This window comes from Taudactylus pleione, unplaced genomic scaffold, assembly GCF_031769625.1.
Source record: "Taudactylus pleione unplaced genomic scaffold, aTauple2 ptg000179l, whole genome shotgun sequence".
Taxonomy (NCBI): Eukaryota; Metazoa; Chordata; class Amphibia; order Anura; family Myobatrachidae; genus Taudactylus; species Taudactylus pleione.
This window is the reverse complement of record NW_028284581.1, coordinates 3,049,476-3,064,807: the sequence shown is the minus strand read 5'-3', so window position 1 is coordinate 3,064,807 and position 15,332 is coordinate 3,049,476. Positions and strand designations below refer to the sequence as shown.

At 44.1% G+C, this 15,332-nt stretch overlaps 1 protein-coding gene across 1 annotated transcript in view; it reads left to right on the top strand.

Annotated features, from left to right (window-relative positions):
- The window catches only part of KIF13A (kinesin family member 13A), a 237,513-nt gene that overhangs the window by 117,833 nt on the left and 104,348 nt on the right, over positions 1–15,332 (top strand). The window contains exons 13-14 of the mRNA XM_088475838.1: positions 2,142–2,228; positions 2,306–2,472. Coding sequence (XP_088331964.1) covers positions 2,142–2,228; positions 2,306–2,472 — 254 coding nt within the window. The remainder of the gene's footprint in view (positions 1–2,141; positions 2,229–2,305; positions 2,473–15,332) is intronic.

Genomic DNA, 15,332 nt, shown 5'->3' with positions numbered 1-15,332 from the left:
CTGGACGGCAGCGCCCAGGGCATGTGTCCCCTAGTTATGCCACTGAGTATATGCCTGTCTTGCTTCTATTTGCTTATGTAACTTCAGTGGAGCTCCAGAGGTGGGGCTGCAGCGCAGTCCAAAATTCAAATAGGGGAGCCACACCAACTCCCATTTCACACGCTGCCAAACATAGAGGCTGGGACTCACTGTCAGTTTGTGTGGCTCCCCTATTTGAATTTCTTAATGCGTTGCAGCCCCACCCCTGGAACCGCCACTGTGTAACTTTATGTATTTTATGATGAGCTGGTATGATATAATTGGATAAAGTGGCAAACACAGGAGTAATATATCTAAGAAAAGTATAAATCTTTTAAAACTTCACTACCATCTAGTAAAAGCTGCAATACCATCTAGTAAAAGCTGCACTACCATCTAGTAAAAGCTGCACTACCCTCTAGTAGAAGCTACACTACCCTCTAATAAAAGCTACTCTACCCTCTAGTAAAGCTGCACTACCATATACTAAAATCTGCACTAGCACCTAGTAAAAGCTTCACTAGCACCTAGTAAAATCTATGAAAAATGGTACCAGTACTATCACAAAAAGGTGCCGGTACTCTCCCAAATTACTGAAGGTCCTGTAGCCGGATCTCCCTGGGCTCTAAAGTATCTGGAATGGAGTAATTTGGTGATTCAAGTTCCAGGAAGGACTGTTAAACTAGATCAGCAATGATGATAGAAGACCTTCTGGGATAAAAGGGTGCTGGTACTCCGTACCAAAAAAAATTGCACTGTAAAAGGTGGTAATGCAGCCGCTTCCCCCCTTTGAATTTTAATTAATACAGACCAGCCATTGCACTGGCACCACCAATGTTTTCCCAACATCAGTTGCCATCATCAATGGTGAGGCTTCGGTGCTATACCATTGATGGTTAAAACACTTGCCATCAGCCATAGACCATTGATGGTTGTGGACCGTCGCTTCCCATCCCTAAGATCTGGAGAAAATGGCTGCACAGTGCTCGGCAGCTTTAAGGTTTTTTTTTAACTAATAGCATATGAGGTCTATGTACTAAACCTTGGAGAGAGAGATAAAGTGGTTGGAGATAAAGTACCAACCAGTCAGCTCCTAACTGTCATTATCACCTTATCTCCATCCACTTTATCTTTTTCCAAAGCTTAGTACATAGACCCCTATATCTCTTACAACTTATAACAGAGGTAAAATAAAATCACTAAAAATAATAATCAATATGTATTATTATTACTAATATTTGTTTATTTTCCTTAAAGAAGTATGATATATTAGATGTACTGATTGATAAACGAATGGTTGTTTAGCACATAAAGTACAATTTCTTTCCTAGTGGGGAACCTCTCACACAGTCTGTCACACAGACACGCATATGCTCTGTGCTCTTCCTCTGTCTGGAGAGAGTTGCTATACTTTGTATGGCCTCTGACTAGCACAAAGAGACAAATAACAGTTACAGTTGCTATGTGGGTGTTTAGTTTTTGAACACTACTTGTTGATTTATGATATTATATACTCCAGTTTGCACAAAATAGACCTCAAATTTTAAGTATTGTCTAAAATAATTTCTAATAAACAAGGATGTTGAAGCTATAGTTCCAACTCATTTTAGTGACAATCATAGGCTTTTTAGTCTGTATAAAGTATACATGACTATTTAAGGAGAACCTTAAATACTGTAAATTTACATAACATATTGAATTTGAAAGTGGCTTCATCAAGCTGAATAGATCAATATATTCTGTTCCCACTATTGTCATGGACAATTACTCTACTTTCTCATTCCTTTGTCAAGCTAACATATTTTATTCATTCGCAGGGTTTACCTATGTATCACTTTTATTCATTGATTGTGTCTTTTGTTTTCTCTTTTTTGTTTACATTGACTCTTTTCTCCTTTCCCTCCTCTTCCTTCTCTCCCTCCCTCTGTTATGACTGACTATATACCCATCTATGAATATACCCTAGTGTAAATTAATAGGTCATTTATTTAGCATTGTACACATGTAAAAGGGAGCCAAGTACCATTGACCACTAACTTGTGTTATCCCCCGAAATATTGCACCCCTCCTCATTGTTTTGCACAAGATGTATGTTAGTATGACATAGCTCTTATTTTCCGCAGGACATGTGTAAATGGGGTGCAGGTCTGCTCCAGAACCCCCTTATGGCACGGAGACCGAATACTCTGGGGAAATAACCACTTCTTCAGGTAATTCTTCACACAAGTCTACTCCTGCATAATTCAGAAGTTGGTTTATTTCAACTAAACATAAAATGTTGATTCAGGCTTAACCTGCCAAAGAGGAAGAGAAAAGATTGGCTGAAAGAGTTTGAGAAAGACGCTAACTGTACCGATATTGATCTGGATGCAACAAGTGAAGCTTCGTCAGAACCAGACTATAATTATGAATTTGCACAGATGGAAGTTATAATGAAGGCACTGAACAGTAATGGTAAGTAAGTAACGCCATAAAATCCTAGCAGAGTGCAGGATACCAGACACTAATCTCTGCTGCTGGTCAGTTACTTCGTAATCCACTTTTTACAGACCCTCCAAAATGTCCTTTCCCTCTTAGAACCTAATTTTCTACTTCAGAAGATCAGAATTAATTGTTGATAGTGTCTTTTCTAAACCTATAAATGCCCATCTGACACCATTTCAATTTAGATAGGCATGGACTGGAAACTTGGTAAGTGTGGCCACTCACCAGGAACTGGTCGGTCAGTGACGGCGTTATGCAATATGTAATGATCATTATCATTTCTGCACAGTATTAGTTAATATGCAGGGTACGTCTGCAGTCTTTATGACTTCTGCAATCACATGATCACCAGGTCCTTCTGCATGAGAGTGAGGTAATCAGTCTAAAAAGACCCTTATTATTTCTTACAGTAAAAAATGATAATATACTTTGTTTCAGCTATAACTAACAGCTTGCTGTCTGCCCTGCAAGAAAATGTTGACAACACTTACCTTTAGTTCTAGCCACATTAATGTTCCCTAAACTAGACAAAATTAGACATTTTTAGCAATAAAATACATGGGAGTAATAGGGGTATGTATTTAAGGACATATTTCTAGGGCTTTGAGGTTTTTTTTTTTACTATTTTTATGTAGTTTGGTCTTATAATACAATATTGAAGGTTTTTTAAAATTATTCTTATTAGAAATGATCTGTTAACAATAAAAAAATTAGAGATGTACGGTTTGGTTTTCCTGAATTACGAACACACCTGAACTTAGGAATTCCAATCGAGTCAAAGTTCGGAATCACTTTGGGGTTCTGACGTGAACCGAGTACTGGTTCGGTTCTGCAGTCAGTTTGGAACTCCAATTTAAAAACCAAACTTGGGTATTTAAGTCCCTCCCTGGGTGCCATGACTTGGGAGGAGCAGGCGTTTGGGAGAAGCATATCACTTTTTTTTAAAAGCCTTTAAAGTGTTTTTTTTAAATGACGTGGGGTCCCCCCTCCCAAGCATAACCAGCTCTGGGCTTTTCAAGCCATCCCTGGTTCAAAAATAAAGGGAAAAAATGTGTAGGGGGCTCCCCATATTTAATGAACCAGTACCAAGCTCTCGGATCCGGCCCGGTCCTAAAAATAAAGGGGATATATTTGTGTAGGGGTACCCTGTTGTTTTAGAACCACCCCCGGGCTCCACTAGCGCGTGGGGGGGGGGTGCCACAGTCAGGGGACACACTTGACGAGTTCCACCCGCCATAGCATTCACCCCCCTCTACTAGTCAGCCCAGGCTGGGGAAGTGGAGACCCCCCAATAAAGGGGTCCCCCCTCCCGAGTGTACCCCAGGCTATCCCCGGCGGTGAGTGCAGAGTTCATATGTGTAAAGAATAGATTTAATCTAATATTATCTTTTACATTAGGACAACAGGTCCCAGCAAGTCTCCCCCACATGCCGATACTTGGAGAACCACAAGTACCAGAATACAGGACATTAAGGGCCACTGCATCCTGTGGTCCCCCCTGTAAAATAAATATTAAAATAATGACAGTACACACACACACACCAAATGTTTTATTATTTTATTAACACTTGCACTCACTCATTCACTCACTCGCACTCATGCTACATACTTACCTTGTCCCTGGCGCTGGTCGGTCACTTTGTCAAGTAGGCATCCCAGGCGAGGATCTGTCCTCTTCTCCACTAGGCATCCTTGGATAAGAAATTTATCAAACCACTACCTGTACCAGCCAGAATAGCAGCATGGGGGAGGCTTGCTGGGACTGTAGTCCTAATGTAAAAGACAATATTAGGTTAAATCTATTTTTTACACCTATCAATCTGTCCCCCTCCCGAGTGTACCCCATTCCGCGGCTATTACCCACAACTCTGGCCAGTGTTTGCTGGGGTTAGCCCCGGCCTGGGGTATACTTTGGAGGGAGACCCTTTTATTAACATTATAAGCATTGTATAGTTTATATTAAACTGCCATCCTGTCAGCCCTGCTGTGCCACTCTTTTTCCTAGATGTGCTATATTTTTTTAAACTGCCATGTATTTGTGCCACTTCTCTGTCGCTTAGTTTAGCCAGTCAGTTAGCTGCAGCCTTTGGCCAATATGGGTGAAAACAATATTGTGAGCTGTGAGGTGGTCAAAATTGGTTAATACTGTAGGAACAAAAATAGGCCCAAATTACATGATTTTAGCTGTTTTTATCAATTTAAAAAAAAAAAATCCAGATCCAAAACCAAAACACTTGAGGGTGGTTTTGTCAAAACCAAAACACAAAGATGAATTAGAACCAAAACACAGGGGTCCACGCATGTCTATATAATAAGCGAGAAAACGTTTCTGTCTGTTCGGCCGTCTTTTTGACTTTTATGCACAGCCAGAGTTTTGGACCTAGTTCCACCAAATTTGTTATGGTGGTGTAGTTTAACTAGGATTACGTTTTTGCCTAGGTTTGAACTTTGTCATGGTCAAACACACAGTCCTTAAAAATGGGGACACTCTTAAATTACACAGGTTCCGGGGCTGGCTCCAGTGGAAATTTGTCAGTGTGCCAGAAACCTGTGAGAAAGCTTCAAAAGTACCCTTTTAACCTCAGTCTGTGCAAACTTCATGACTAATGCAAGTTCATATTAAATCCAGAGCCTCCGTGTTTGCATGCAAGGGTGTAACTAGAACACATACATGTGCCCCCACACAGAGCCCATTCATGTTATGCCACAAAGAGCCCATTCAGGTTATGCTACACAGTAGTACCCCTTATACAGAATACGCCACGCAGTAGTAGTGCCCCTTATACATTATGCCATACAGTAATGCCCCTTACACTACACAGTAATACCCCTTACACATTATACCACATAGTAATGACCTTTACAGATTATGCCACATAGTAGTAGTGCCCTATATAACACATTATTCTACACAGTAATAGTGCCCCTTACACATTATGCCCTCCTCCAGCAACTCACCTCCCCGTGTCCCTCCCACAGCCTCTCGCTTCCCACTGTGTGCCATCAGCAGCCAGCAGGTGTGGATTTGAGGCCAGGCCACCAGCTAATTACAGCTGGCGCAGCGGCAGACATGGACAGATGCCTGGGGTATACTCTGGAGGGAGACCCTTTTATTAACATTTTAAGCATTGTATAGTTTATATTAAACTGCCAATCTGTCAGCCACTGCTCTACCACTCTTTTTCCTATATGGGCTTCTTTTTTAAACTGCCATGTGTTTGTGCCACTTCTCTGTCGCTTAGTTTAGCCAGTCAGTTCACTGCAGCCTTTGGCCAATATAGGTGAAAAAACAATATTGTGAGCTGTGAGGTGGTCAAAATTGGTTAATACTGTAGGAACAAAAATAGGCCCAAATTACATGATTTTAGCTGTTATCAATTTTCGGAAGTACGTCAAAGACTTCTACATAATATAAAAATCCACTCTGGTAGTTACTGTGTCACTGTATCGAAAATTCTTATCTGTGTCTGGTCACAGTGCTACAAAGTACCCTGGTCAACAGTTTAGGCTAGTAGTTCCCAAACTTTCTCAGTTCGAGGCACCCCTAAGCCAAAATAATGACAGAGCAGTCCCGTTTTTAAAGTAGTTGGGTCAAAAAAATGTAATAAGTATTTAATAAAGAAAGAGAAAACCTGTGTTATTCTCTCCCATTGCCACCTCTGTCTCTCTTCCTTTCTCCTTCCATGTCTCTCCCTTTGCCCCTCCGTGTCTCTCCCTTTGCCCCTCCATGTCTCTCCCTTTGCCACTCCATGTCTCTCCCTTTGCCCCCTCCATGTGTCTCCAGTTTTGATTTGCAGCCGCCCCTCCCATCTCCTTTTGCAGCACCCTCTCCCAACTCCTTTTGCAGCCCCCCTCCCATCTACTTTTGCAGCCCCCCCTCCCACCCCTATAGTTCCCTATATCGCCCCCTCCCGGTATAACACTGTGGCACTCCGAACTTTGTGTTCCCCCACCCCCAAGCTCCACACACCCACCCGACCTGCCCCCACCCCACTGTAGTTCCCTATTAGGCCCCCTTCCAATAGAACACTGTGGCACTCAGTACAATGTCCATGCCCCCTCCCCGGCTCCGCTCACCAACCCGACCCTTTCCACTATAGTTCCCCATGTGAACCCCTCTCTATAGAATAGCTATTTCTCATTGCATCTCCCCCTCCCCATTACTTACTTTTAGTAGCGACAATCACCAGCGCCGTTCAGCTCAGAGTCCTCTGATCAGCCAGGACCCAATTCAGAAACAGGCAGCCTCTCCACCTGTTGCTTACAACTGATAGCTCCTTCACACTCCCACATTCTGCAATTCCATTGCTCTGCTCACCTCACCTTCCCAATTCTCTTCTGCCATGGACAAAAAAACAAAAAAAACAGATAGCCTTGTTAGGACACCCCAGTGACAGCATTGTGGCACCCAAGGGAGCCGCGGCACACAGATTGAGAACCGCTGGTTTAAGCATAAAAAGTATAGTTCAGTTCAGATAATTGCAATAATAAATGAAGTGACAATTTCTGGAGCAGAGAATTTTGTACCAAGTGGAAGGTTTTATGGTGAAGGGTCTGCACTGAGTCTTCCTATATAGCAGGCCTGCAGTACAAATACAAGCCCCTGTCCCCAGAATGTTCTGTCACCTGATATTTTGCAGCCGGATATGCTGGGTCTTGTAGTTTCACAACACCTCAAAAGCCACAAGCAGGGGCATATCTACCCATTGGCCAGGATGGCACTCGCCAGGGGTGCCGGCCAAAGGGGGGCGCTGTCCGGCAGTGCCACCAGCAGCCAATGGGTGGACTACCCCGCTAGTCCCCCCGGCCCTAAGTGTAGTGAGAGCGGTCTGCCCTACACAGTTTTTGTTATAGCAGCCAGCCAGTGAGAGTCAGACAGACTCTCATTGGCTGCAGTGCCCAAGGAGGGAGCAGGCTGGAGCTCACTCATGAGGTCCGTCTTCCGGCTACCCCCCCATGACGTCTCTCCCATCCCATAGTGCAGAGCGAGAGCGGGCCCAGAGGAGTGGATAGCGGCGGTCGTTGGCAGGAGCGGGGATCAGGTTAGTTGCTCTTTTTTTTTTTTTTTCTGGCACAGCACAGTGGCTACTAGGGGGCACTGTATAGGGGGTGGCCGCTACTGGGGGCACGTTAATGGGGGGGGATGGACGCTACTGGGGGCACTGTATTGTGGGGGTCGCTACTGGGGGCACGTTATGGAGGGGGGATGGCCGCTACTGTGGGCACTGTATAGGGGGAACTACTACTGGGGGCACTGTATATGGGGACTACTACTGAGGGCAATGCATAAGGGGGACTACTACTGGGGACACTGCATAGGGTGGACTACTACTGGGGGCACTGTAAAGGGGGACTACTACTGGGGGCAATGCATAAGGGGGACTATTACTGGGGGCACTGCAAAGGGTGGACTACTACTGGGGGCACTGCATAGAGGGGACTACTACTGGGGGCACTGCATAGGGGGAACTACTACTGGGGGACACTTCCTGAAATTATGGGGGAGGGGGGCGCCAGTCCATTACCTTGCCAGGGGCGTTCAGATCCCTAGATACACCCCTGGCCACAAGCTGTCCAGGACTACTCTCTATAATTCCAAGGTATGTCTCGTCATGAATTACTAATGGATTTCATCCTTTTAGGATTAAATTAAGGAATCTTGGTGAAATGGTATTAGAGTTGTGTGCTAGTTGTGTCAATGTGTGCCCTATACACCTCATGTACTGTATACAGATTGCTATTTAATGATGATTTTTTTTTGTTTTTATATTCTTTTTCATTGATCAAATAGAGCTCAGCATGCAATACATCTTGTGGCTGATTAATTCAACAATAACATGTCTGCATATCAGTGCATATTAGTCTCGAGGATTAATATTTTTATATTTATTTTTTGTTGTATATTTATATATATTTCTTAGGTAAGGTTCATTTTGTTGTACTAATTCATATACTTATGTAACATAAAGCAATTTGCAATGTTCTGTTATTGAAAATGTGTGAATGATGATACTGCAAGAACCCCATAATAGCCACAATGTGCAAACTAGGGACTGTTTAATTTTTATTATTTAATCACAGCTTAACCATATAGATAGCAGATAATGAGGGGATATACATGATCTCCCTACTGATCCTTTTTTAGAACAATGCATATGTATGTATTTACCTTTATGCAATATTAGTATCGATCCTAAACTGTTCTTATATTGGAAAATACAATGTCATTGGTCTGATTTTGTGCTGAGGAAGAAATGTGGCTGTGCAGCTGGACCTCTTCGGTGTGGGTATTTTTCTTCAGGATCTTGCCTTCTGTCCAGTGGAGTGAGGTCACACAGTACTTACACCATGGCTGGAACCAAGGTTTAGTATTGAGTGGTTCTTGCATGCGACTGCTTGTATGCTTGTCCTCAATACACAATAGGCCCATGGCTGATGTTCATTTGTAGTAGAAACTTTTTCCAGCATATTTGTTTTATTCAGTCTTTTGCATTAATCCAAAGATACAATGAGGTCCAATTGCCTCATACAACAGAACAAGTAAGAACACAGAGGTAGTACAGAAATAACACAGAGGTAGTACAGAAATAACACAGAGGTAGTACAGAAATAACACAGAGGTAGTACAGAAATAACACAGAGGTAGTAAAGAAATAACACAGAGGTAGTACAGAAATAACACAGAGGTAGTACAGAAATAACAAAGAGGTAGTACAGAAATAACACAGAGGTAGTACAGAAATCAAAACAAAAAACACCAAGGGGTAAATTTACTAAAGTGAGAGTTTTTAGAAGTGAGTTTTAAAAGTGATGTTGCCCATAGCAACCAATCAGATTCTACTTAACATTTAACTAGCACCTTTTAGAAGATAATAGCTAGAATCTGATTTGTTGCTATTGGCAACATCACTTTTAAAACTCACTTCTAAAAACTCTCACTTTAGTAAATTTACCCCCAAGTATTAGTCGCATAGGGGTTGATACAAACTATTTTAAACTGCAGTGTAAAAATAAAACTGTCCAGCATTTGTGGGCTGCATGCAAAAGCAGCCAGTATTTACCGTGTATACAAATAAATGAATGTATATATGCCTGTTGCATTGCAACATGGTTTGCTACTAGTTACTTTTTTTTTTTCTTTGCTCCCAACTAATGGCCTCCATAAACTAGCGACGGATTGTTGCGATGCTGCGATCCACAGATGCCGGGTCAGAGGATCTATGAAATTCAACATGTATGATCTTCATTTACAAATCATTGAAATTTAACATGTATAATTCATACTTACCGACGTTACTGCAGCCCCCCCCGGGAGGGGGGCTGCCAGGTCGGTCCAGCACGGAGGGTGGGGGCGGTCCAGGTAGGCGGAGCGGGGCCCCACGCCCGCTTTATAATGTCGATATTACCAGCATTAAAAAGCAAGGGGCGGGGCTACGATGACGCGATTCAAGGCGAATCACCTCATTGCACCCCCGGACCGCCCACTTTTGCGGCGGGTGCAGGGGGGTCGCGGGTGGCCATTCCTGGGGACTTTCCTAGTCTTGCGGGGTGCCGGGAGCGGCACCCGATTTTCAGGAGGCTCCCTGCAGTCCCAGGAGAGTAGGCAAGATCCTCCGACAGATCGGGAAACATCAACCAGCGTTTCCGATTCGTTTGCAGGATTGGACAATTGTCGGTAGGTCTATGGGGGCATTATGTTCAGAATCAGACCCATAGTATCCTAAATGTAATCAACAGTTCTGTTCTCAATTTTACTCTCACCTAATATCACATAATGTAATAGTTGCATCATGTGTAAAAGATAAGATATTGATGCTATTAAGTACATGCATAGTCTTGAGTCCAAATTATTGTATTCCTTATAATCAGAATAAACAGACATGAACATATACATGGAAATATATATATTTTTCTCACAATAGATGCACATTTATACATACATATATAGTCACATTTTGAAGCCACGTGTCTCAAATGCAATCTAATCCATACTACCGACTTTGAATATCTCATCCACGGGAGATGCCCCGGAGGCGAGACACAGCAGGACAATTCAGGGGGCGGGGGCGGGTTCCTATGTCATTAGGCCCCTCCTCCATTATGTCAAAGTACTACAAATCGCAGGGCTAAATTACACATTTTCGAGTCATTTAACCCCGTCCCCTCCATACGGAGTCGCAAATCTCGGCAATTAAGCCACGATTCCCAGCATTTATCTCCCCATCCTGCTCACTTCACTAGAAAGTGGGCGGGATGCGGGAGATCCAGATACTCTTCTGGGGGAGCCGGGGGCAACAACCGGTAAAGTAGGTAAGTATGATCTAATCTCATCTCAGCCAGATATCATAAGTGATGGTAGACGCAGGCGAGAGGAGGGAGACATAGCTTGAGTTTGGTAGTTGTGACTGACCTTTCAGAGCTTGCAGAGATGCCACTTTTTAAGAAATTGAAAATCAGAATGACTCTGAATAAGGCCCTCTGCGAGGATACCTGTAAAATGTGATCTGGGCTGCTGTCTCTTGCTAATACAATTGGTTACACAATGGCCATATCAGATGAATCAATAAAGCAATTTATTTTGGATTTGGGCGGGTGGGGGGTCAGAATGCAATTAGGCGTGGGGTTTGCTGCGTTTTAATAGCTTCGGGTTTCACGCCCAGAGCTATTAAATTAAATCAGCATTAATCAGCATTTTCCCCTAGTGGTAAATAATGAATTAGTACGTACTAACTCATAAATTCCGCACAAAGTGCTGGAATCTATGGGTTTCCCAGCACATTAAAATGCAGAGTTTGCATTTTAATGCATATCTTGTGCCTCCCTCCGGGGCTTGTTGTGCGAGATTCTTGCAATTAATTGAATTGGCCAGCGCATTCAATTAGCTACAGTATGAGCCCCATGCCTAATTGATTTCCCCCATAGGGGCATATTCAATTTAGGGGTGTGCACCGGCCACTTTTCGTGTTTTGTGTTTTGGTTTTGGATCTGGATCTTTCTTCGTGTTTTGGATCTGGATTGGTTTTGCCAAAACCACCCTTCCGTGTTTTGGGTTCTGGGTTTTGTGTTTTGGATCTGTATTTTTTTGAAAAAAAGCATAAAAACAGCTAAAATCACAGAATTTGTGGGTTTTTCTGCTCCTATGCTATTATTAACCTCAATAACCTTAATTTCCACTCATTTCCAGTCTATTCTGAACACCTCACACCTCACAATAGTGTTTTTATGTCCAAAAGGTTGCACCGAGGTAGCTGGATGACTATGCTAAGCGACACGAGTGGGCGGCACAAACACGTGACCCATCTAGGAGTGACACTGCAGTGGCAGACAGGATGGTAGTTTGAAAAACTAGGCCCCAAACTGTACATAATGCAAAGAAAAAAAAGAGGTGCAAGATGGAATTGTCCTTGGGCCCTCCCACCCACCCTTATGTTGTATAAACAGGACATGCACACTTTAACAAACCAATCATTGCAGCGCCAGGGTCTGCCACACGACTGTGGCTGAAATTATTGGTTCGTTTGGGCCCCCACAAAACAAGCTGGCAATTAATCTGGCCCTGCACAAACTGGCTCTACGGAGGCAAGATGTCATCCTCATCCTCCTCATCCACCGATTCCTCACCCTCTTCAGTGTGTACATCCTCATCCTCACAGAGTATTAATTAGTCCCCGCTGGAATCCACAACCACAGGTCCCTCTGTACGTTCTGGAGGCTGGTCTCCCTGGAAGAGTTGATAATTAATTTTATGAACATCATCTTCTCCACATTTTGTGGAAGCAACCTCCTTTCGCTGACAAGGTTCCCGGCTGCACTAAACACTCTTTCGGAGTACACACTGGAGGGGGGCAACTCAGGTAAAATAGAGCCAGTTTGTACAGGGACCTCCAAATTGCTTCTTTTTCCTGCCAGTACAGGTACGGACTGTCTGACATGCCTACTTGGATGCTGTCACCGATGTAATCCTTTAACAGACAGACGCACGCTTGTCGCTGCTGCTTTGAGGATGCAAGTGCGGCTACAGCCCACACAATTCACAAAGACAGAAAAAAAAAGAAGAATATTTTTATTGTTTGTGGAGCGCACTTTGAGGGTTACACCACCCTTTAACGGACAGACGCACGCTTGTCGCTGCTGCTTTGAGGATGCAAGTGCGGCTACAGCCCACACAATTCACAAAGACAGAAAAAAGAAGAATATTTTTATTGTTTGTGTAGCACACTTTGAGGGTGTCACCACCCTTTAACAGACAGACGCACGCTTGTCGCTGCTGCTTTGAGGACAGTGTCATATGCAGTGACAGTAGACTTGTCAGAAATTGTTGGCACGTCCTTCAGTCCGGACAAGATGTCCAAACCAGCCCTTGACTTATGACACAGGCGCACGCTTGGCGCTGCTACTATGTTGTTGCACGTGCGGCTACATCGCACACAAGTCACAAACACATAAAAAAAATAGTTTTTATTTTTTGGAGCACTTTGAGGGTTACACCACCCTTTAACAGACAGATGCACGCTTGTCGCTGCTGCTTTCAGGATGCAAGTGCGGCTACAGCCCACACAATTCACAAAGACAGAAAAAAGAAGAATATTTTTATTGTTTGTGTAGCACACTTTGAGGGTGTCACCACCCTTTAACAGACAGACGCACGCTTGTCGCTGCTGCTTTGAGGATGCAAGTGCGGCTACAGCCCACACAATTCACAAAGACAGAAAAAAAAAGAACAATATTTTTATTGTTTGTGTAGCACACTTTGAGGGTGTCACCACCCTTTAACAGACAGACGCACGCTTGTCGCTGCTGCTTTGAGGACAGTATCATATGCATTGACAGTAGACTTGTCAGAAATTGTTGGCACGTCCTTCAGTCCGGACCAGATGTCGAAACTAGCCCTTGACTTATGACACAGGCGCACGCTTGGCGCTGCTACTATGTTGATGCACGTGCGGCTACATCGCACACAAGTCACAAACACATTAAAAAAATATTTTTTTATTTTTTGGAGCACTTTGAGGGTTACACCACCCTTTAACAGACAGACGCACGCTTGTCGCTGCTGCTTTGAGGATGCAAGTGCGGCAACAGCCCACACAATTCACAAAGACAGGAAAAAAAAGAACAATATTTTTATTGTTTGTGTAGCACACTTTGAGGGTGTCACCACCCTTTAACAGACAGACGTACGCTTGTCGCTGCTGCTTTGAGGATGCAGGTGGAATCTAGACGGGATTTGGAACCGGGGACACACTACCTCCATCAATTGTCTAAATCCCACTGCACTAATGGCGCATACCGGACGCACGTCTAACACCAACATAGCAGTCAAGGCCTCAGTTATACGTTTTGCTTCAGGATGACTGCTGTCGTACTTCATCCTCATCGCTAGGGACTGTTGGAGGGTCAATTGTTTAGTAAAAGTAGTGATGTTCCTACTTCCTCTCTGGGATGATGAACAACTCCCAGCAGCAGCAACAGCACTAGGAGGAAGTGGTTCTTGATCTTTCCCTATTTTATTTTTATCGGAGAAAGTTTGGTCCTCCATTTATGTTATATTGATATATACGTGCGGCTAAAGCGCACACAAACACAGAAAATATTTTTTTATTTTTGCTGGAGAGTAGTGCACTTTGTGGGTTACACCACCCTTTAAGAAATGAGCCAGCCGGCTCTTTACTTATGGGACACAGGCGCACGCTTGGCGCTGCTCCTTTGTTGATGCACGTGCAGCCACAGTGCACACAAGTCACAAACACAGAAAATATTTTTGTTTTTGTTTGGAGTGCACTTTGGGGGTTACAGCACCCTTTAACGGTCAAGCCAGCCGGCCCTTTACTTATGACACAGGCGCACGCTTGGCACTACTTTGTTGATGCACGTGCGGCTACTGCGCACACAATTCACAAACACAGAAAATATATTTTTTTTTGGTTTGGACTGGAGTGTACTTTGGGGGTTACAGCACCCTTTAACGGTCAAGCCAGCCGGCCCTTTACTTATGACACAGGCGCACGCTTGGCACTACTTTGTTGATGCACGTGCGGCTACTGCGCACGCAATTCACAAACACAGAAAATATTTTTTTTTTTGGTTTGGACTGGAGTGTACTTTGGGGGTTACAGCACCCTTTAACGGTCAAGCCAGCCGGCCCTTTACTTATGACACAGGCGCACGCTTGGCACTACTTTGTTGATGCACGTGCGGCTACTGCACACACAATTCACAAACATAGAAAATATATTATTTTTTTAGCACTTGGGGGGAGCACCCCTGATGGACAGAGCACCCCCTGGACAACACTACAGCACTCCTTTAGGACTGGGACACTGCACAGGACTTTGGAGTGGACACAGCCCCTATGGAGAACTGACTGCACAACACAGTCCAGCCAGCCCCTATGGACTTTGAAGTAGTGGACACAGCCCCTATTAACAACAGCAGCACAGCACAACACAGCCAGCCCCTATGGACTTTGAAGTAGTGGACAACAGCAGCACTACACTACACTACACTACACAGCCCTAACTCCCACCCTCCCTCTTCACTGTCCACAGCCGAGTGAGAAAATGGCGCCGACGCGGGTACCTTATATAGGATCCAAAACCCGCGAGACTCGGAAGGCGGGATGATGACGTTTTGCCTCGATTTCAGATCCGAGTCAGGCGGGAAAAGTCGAGCCTGACTCGGATCGGACTCGGATCGGGAGGGCTCGGGGGGGTTCGGATTTCAGAAATCCGAACCCGCTCACCCCTAATTCAATTAGAAGCGAAAAGTCCCGTACTTTTCTCATGCCGGACTTTTCACTGACATCACTGGTTTTACATGCAAAAAAAGTA